General features: G+C 43.3%; 1 protein-coding gene across 2 annotated transcripts; it reads left to right on the plus strand.

The window, feature by feature from the left end:
- Nucleotides 1–1,117: 1,117 nt before the first annotated feature.
- Nucleotides 1,118–4,555, plus strand: LOC140398125 (polyubiquitin-like). Of its 2 annotated transcripts, none has more exons than XM_072486526.1 (2): nucleotides 1,118–1,469; nucleotides 3,120–4,555. In XM_072486526.1, exon 2 carries the CDS (start codon nucleotides 3,138–3,140, stop codon nucleotides 3,603–3,605), a length of 468 nt encoding a protein of 155 aa, XP_072342627.1. In that variant the 5' UTR covers nucleotides 1,118–1,469; nucleotides 3,120–3,137; the 3' UTR covers nucleotides 3,606–4,555. The 2 variants fall into 2 exon arrangements, with proteins under 2 accessions (XP_072342627.1, XP_072342538.1); XM_072486437.1 differs by having other exon boundaries at nucleotides 1,121–1,470; nucleotides 3,126–4,555.
- The last annotated feature ends 2,249 nt before the right edge of the window (nucleotides 4,556–6,804 follow it).

A 6,804-nucleotide genomic window follows, 5' to 3' on the forward strand; every position in this document is an offset into this window, starting at 1 on the left:
CCAACACACCATACACCTTCTTAACTACCCTATCAACCTGGGTGGCAACTTTGAGGGATCTATGTACATGGACCCCAAGATCCCTCTGTTCCTCCACACTTCCAAGACTCCTGCCTTTAACCCTGTATTCAGCATTCAAATTCAACCTTCCAAAATGAATCACTTCACATTTATCAAGGTTGAAAATTGCCCTTAGTGTTGGGTGGGGTTACTGGGTTGTGGGGATGGGGTGGGGATGTTGACCTTGGGTGGGGTGCTCTTTCCAAGAGCCGGTGCGGGCTCGACGGACCGAATGGCCTCCTTCTACACTGTAAATTCTATGATAATCTATGATAAACTCCACCTGCCACTTCTCAGCCCAGCTCTGCATCTTTGGCATCAGTATGATGGTGGTCTTCTTGAAGCAGGTGGGGACCTCGGAACGGAGTAGGGAGAGGATGATGATGTCCGCGAACACATCAGCCAACCGATCTATAGTCTAAGGATCCCAGGTCCCAGAAACACCTAACACGTGTTCAGTCAAAGATGTGGCTCTAGGATTGGGCTCATCGCCAATGCAAGGACTCGCGGAGCCTGCACATTCTCCCCATGTCCGCGTGGGTTCCCTCCGGGTGCTCCGGTTCCTCACACAAGTCCCGTAGGATGTGCTTGTTAGGTGAATTGGACATTCTGAATTCTCCCTCAGTGTACCCGAACAGGCGCCATAGTGTGGCGACTAGGGGATTTTCACAGTAACTTCATTGCAGTGATAATGTAAGCCGACTTGTGACACTAATAAAGATGATTATTATTATTACAAAACCCATGACCAATATCACAATCAGACTTGTTAGTGAGTGATCGCTGAAGAACATTTAAATGGTTACACATAAATGCAGCGTAGGGAGCCTTGCTTTGTGTGTTTTAAAAGAAACTTTAAAAATGTAAACATTGAGTCAAGTTGATATTTGTAGGGGTAAAAAGTATTCAAACAGCTGAGGGAAATATAGCATCAACACATTACCCCCTCCCCCACCCACCCAGACATTTCTTGGCTGAAAATGCTCGGAAGGAAATGGAAAGTGAAACTGATCAGAGCTGTTTTCTGTTATCTGCAGCTGACTGAGATCATTTGTCAGACTTTGAGGGGATGTTTTGGGAAATTGAAACTTGAGCTCAGATCTGTGTTTTTTTAATACAGAGCCGGAGAGTGTTGGGCAATCAGAGGGTAGCAAAGCTGTGACGTTCGGAAACCGGCTGGGAGAATAAAAGTAAAGGGAGCCAGATAGAGAGAGAGAGAATTGTTAAACGGAGACACACAGCGGAGGCACAGCAACAGACAGAGGTACAGAAGCAAAGAGTTTAATTCACACATCTCACCCAGATCTGAGAGTCGGTGCGAAGATAAACAGAGAAGGTGAACTGCACAGAAAAGGTGCATCAGAAAATATCCAGCAGTTTAACTTTCCTGAATCTGTGCACCCAGCACCTGTAAGTTCATTCTGCTGTTTGGGGACTATTTTAATATTCTGTTTCTCATTCTGCTGTTTGGGGATTATTTTAATCTATTTCTCATTCTGCAGTTTGGGGACTATTTTAATATTCTATTTCTCATTCTGCTGTTTGGGGATTATTTTAATATTCTATTTCTCATTCTGCAGTTTGGGGATTATTTTAATATTCTATTTCTCATTCTGCAGTTTGGGGATTATTTTAATATTCTATTTCTCATTCTGCAGTTTGGGGATTATTTTAATATTCTGTTTCTCATTCTGCTGTTTGGGGATTATTTTAATATTCTATTTCTCATTCTGCTGTTTGGGGACTATTTTAATATTCTATTTCTCATTCTGCAGTTTGGGGATTATTTTAATATTCTATTTCTCATTCTGCAGTTTGGGGATTATTTTAATATTCTATTTCTCATTCTGCAGTTTGGGGATTATTTTAATATTCTGTTTCTCATTCTGCTGTTTGGGGATTATTTTAATCTATTTCTCATTCTGCTGTTTGGGGATTACTTTAATATTCTATTTCTCATTCTGCTGTTTGGGGATTATTTTAATATTCTATTTCTCATTTTGATGTTTGGGGATTATTTTAATATTCTATTTCTCATTCTGCTGTTTGGGGATTATTTTAATATTCTATTTCTCATTTTGATGTTTGGGGATTATTTTAATATTCTATTTCTCACTCTGAAGTTTGGGGACTATTTTAATATTCTATTTCTCATTCTGCTGTTTGGGGATTATTTTAATATTCTGTTTCTCATTCTTTAGTTTGGGGATTATTTTAATCTATTTCTCATTCTGCTGTTCGGGTAATATTTTAATATTCTATTTCTGGTGTGTAAATTGGGTTGTTCGGAATCTCAGATGGAATTTATGAAAAATTATTGTAAAAATTGGGTGGGAAAAATGAAACAGAACTTTTAAACTTTCAACTTTGTTGGAGACAAGGTTGTGCCTTTATGTGAATTTCGATGTCCGTTATTCCAAAGGAGTATTCACATATTTGAAATCAATGCATTCAGCATTTATTAACCAAAATTACAAATTGTTTTTATATAAAATAATAAGCTAGGTTTGGGGTGAATTGATGTGGGGGCGGGGGGGGGGGTCTGAATGTGTTATGTGTTCAATTTCACTCAGAATTAAATATAAAATTATATCATTTGAACGTGGTGAAGGTACAAGAGAATATCATTGCAAATTTTCTCAGCGAGAGAGAAACATCCCTGTCTCCCCGGGGCAGATCTAGATTTTGGGCAGTCTGACAAATCCACTTTCATCTTAGTGCAGTATTTAAAACAAACACATTTGAGAAAGATTCTACACAACGAGCAAAGTAGTGTGTGAGTGACTTCAAGGTCGCATTTGACCGAGTGTGACCTGACAGCCCCTATACCACACACCCACCGGCTGTTCAGTATGCACAAAGTCCATGGTTTGCTCCGATTGTGGATAAAACATTGAAAGGAAGTTTGATTGAGTTGGGAGTACAATAGGTGCAGAATACACAATATATTAGTTCCCTAGATTCTGTCACTGTCTGGACAATGTATTGCATGTTTAAAATTATATGACTGATACACAATACAAAACATCTCCACGGTCACTGACATTTTGTTCATTTCTTAACAGCAATTTGACAAAATGAGACTCCAGGTGAAGTTTCTGACCGGGGAGGTTATTGAACTTGAGATCAACCCTTCAATCCAAGTCTCAGCTCTCAAGAAGATGATATATGAAAAAACCAAGGTGGCCCATTTCCGTCAGCGCCTGGTGGTACAAAACGGAAACACAGAGGAGCTGAGGGATGACAAGAGGCTGTGTGACTACAATGTCTCTCCCAGCAATGTTGTCATGCTGATTGTCAAGAACGAGGAGCGCATGCAGATATTCCTGAAGAACGAAAAGGGGAAAACATCTACATATGATGTTCTTCCCTCTGAGTCTGTTCGGGATTTTAGAGCACGCGTACAGCGGCAGGAGGGTGTCCCAGCCAATCAGCAGCGCCTGGTGTATGAGAGCAAACAGCTGGAGGATGGTCACTCACTCGCTGACTACAATATTCAGTCGGAGAGCACCATCTTCCTTACGCTGCGTCTACGCGGTGGTTAACTATGACAGCACCAATATAGAGTGTCAGATGTTACACAAAATTACCATAAAACTCAATTGCATTTTTCTCAATGGTGCAAGGTCTATGAGTTTATATTTATATCATTTATATCATTGGGGTGTTCATCACATGTTTGTGTTTGCTGACCAATCAGGCCATTGCCTGCACTCCGCCTGCAAGAGATGTTAGGCAAAGCAGGGGAAGGAAGGTGTCCTTAGAACAGAAAAATATTTTTATTTTCCAAATGGGGCCAAAGACAACAAAAGATTTTTCTTTGCGATGTGAATTCAGCTTCAGCCCAAGTCTGATGCTTATGGGAATCTTCAATGAAGCGGTTTGTGTGAGTGTCAGTGTTAATCTAATGTACATTTGCTCACAATGTGAACATTATTCCAGTTCTTATTGTCACTCAGGTTTGCCACAAGATGGTTGATATGAAAAAAGATGAAATGGGACATTTCTTATTGTTCTGTACTGAAATGTGCCCAAATTAACTGTACATAATGGTTAGCAAAAATGTTGAATGAAGATTTTCTCAGTTAACAATGATTATTCTGGGCAGCACGGTGGCGCAGTGGTTAGCACTGCTGCCTCACGGCACCAAGGTCCCAGGTTCGGGCCCGACTCTTGGTCACTGTCCACGCGGAGTTTGCACATTCTCCCTGTGTTTGTGTGGGTGTCTCCCCCACAACCTAAAGATGTGCAGGGTAGGTGGATTGGCCATGCTAAATTGCCCCTTAATTGGAAAAAATGAATTGGGTACTCTAAATTTATTTTAAAAAACAATGATTATTCTGCCAGTATTTCTTTAGCATTACATTATGTGAGTAGATGTGTTTGTGTCCAAAATAGGAATGATTTAGTAAGATTGCTTCGTTCTTTGCAATGGCATTATATGTGTCTCGGATTGTTCAATTTGTTAAAATATGCAATGTTACTTGAAAATAAAGTTTATTTCTTCAGATATAAATCAAAATGCTGTCTTGTTTCTGCCTGGTAACTATTTTTAAATCTGTATCATCTGTGAATTCATGTATCTTACATCAGGGACCAAATTTCAAACCATTTTCTGATGATTTATCCGAACCTAGAGTTTTATGAAAACAACATTGACTGATTCACTGAGCACTCATTCGGGGCTGGATTGAGATTGTCCTCAATTGGTGAGGCAGTGGCATAGTGGTATTGTCACTGGATCAATAATCCAGAATCCCAGAGTGATGCTCTGAAGACCAGGGTTCAAATCCCACCAGGGCAGATGGTGAAATTTGAATTCAATAAAATATCTGGAATTAAAAGTCTAATGATGCCCATGTCACCATTGTCGATTGTAGTAAAAACCCATCTGGTTCACTAATATCCTTAAGGGAAGGAAATCTGTCATCCTTACCTGATCTGACCTAAATGTAACTCCAGGCCCACCGCAATGTGGTTGATTCTGAAACGTCCTCAGGGATGGACAATAAATGCCGACCCAGTGACGCCCACATCCTGTGAACGAAAATTGAAGCAGCTAGTAAAAATATCGAGAAACTGAATCAAGTGACTTGCAAACACAAAGGGCACACATTCATTTTAGTGTCGCTGTATACCACTTGTCTGCATCTGCTTTCATTTGTGATGTTCTGTGAGTAAAAGAACTTGCCCGGGGTATTCCCTACATGTAAGCTGTGAGTTAACGCGACCCTGATGTCACCCAATCGAACCGGTCTAAGATGTGGTCAGATACATGACTGGAATTTAATGGCAGTGATTTTACACTCAAGAAGTGTAGTTTCAGAGAGAGGTCCCCTGTGATTTTAAAAAGAGTGAGGCTACAATGGTAGAACAGTTTAAAGCTGAGATTGGAATGGGCTAGAGCTGAAGAAAAGGCATGACCAAGACTAGAGATTTTAGGGAGAAAAGGAAGAACTGTGAGAAAAATCCACAAAGTGGGGTCACAGCACAAGGAGGGAATGAGTGAGTTACAGATGATAAGCATACCAATAACTGAAAATTATATCATGCACTTAAAGGCTAAATAAATTGAATAGATGCAAAACAAACCCTTTAATTAATTGTGGTAGTATGCATTAGGGGTCATGTGGGATTGTGAAGCCGTGATGCCATTGGCTGACAGATCCCGGGTCCTAGTTGGCTTGTGATCTCTAGCTCCGCCCTGAAGGCGGAGAATAAGAACCAGGAGTTCTCCCCGCAGCTCCAGTCTGTTGCTGAACTGCGGGGAACAAGTCACGCTTAATAAAGCCTCATCGACTTCATCTCTATTCATCTCTCGTAAGTCATTGTGCGCTACAATTTATTAAGCGTGCTTAAAGGACTGTGGAGCTCAGGATCGTCCTGGAATGCCTGAGGATCAGCCCCCACGCAGTGAACTCAGCAGCAATTTATAAACACTGGCAGGCTTGTTTCGAAGGCTACCTCCGAACGGCCCCCGGCCGGATCACAGAAGGCCAGAAACTGCAGGTCCTGCATTCAAGGGTAAGCCCGGAAATTTACCGTCTCATAGAAGACGCAGAGGATTTCCAGACGGCGTTCGCAGCACTAAAGAGCATCTACGTTCGCCCAGTGAACCAGGTCTACGCACGCTACCAACTCGCAACGAGACAGCAAAGTCCCGGAGAATCGCTAGACGAATTCTACGCCGCGCTGCTAATTTTGGGACGGGCCTGCAGCTGCCCGCCGGTAAACACGGCTGAACACACGGACATGTTAATTCGCGATGCGTTTGTGGCAGGTATGAACTCTCCCCAAATCCGCCAAAGACTGTTAGAAAAAGAGTCGCTAGGACTCTCAGAGGCACGGGCCCTTGCAGCTTCCCTCGATGTGGCCGCGCAAAACGCCCGCGCGGACGGCCCCGACCGCGCGGCAGCCCCTTTGGCTCCGTGGACCCCTGTCGCGACAAACCCCCCCCCTCACAGGCTTGCGCGGTTCAGACGCCAGGTCATCCCGGAGGGGCCCGCTGCTATTTCTGCGGCCAGGCGAAACACCCCCGGCAGCGCTGCCCGGCCCGCGCAGCGATTTGCAAGAGCTGCGGCAAAAAGGGCCATTTCGCGGCTGTGTGCCGGTTCCGGGGGGTCGCCGCTGTCCCCGGAGAAGAAAGAGTCCAGCTCATCCCAAACGCTCCCCAACCCCCCCAGCGCCCCATGTGCGACCCGCAGGTGCCGCCATTTTGGGTCCCGGCCACCACGAGGGGAGGAT

This window comes from Scyliorhinus torazame, chromosome 1 (genome assembly GCF_047496885.1).
Source record: "Scyliorhinus torazame isolate Kashiwa2021f chromosome 1, sScyTor2.1, whole genome shotgun sequence".
Classification (NCBI taxonomy): Eukaryota; Metazoa; Chordata; class Chondrichthyes; order Carcharhiniformes; family Scyliorhinidae; genus Scyliorhinus; species Scyliorhinus torazame.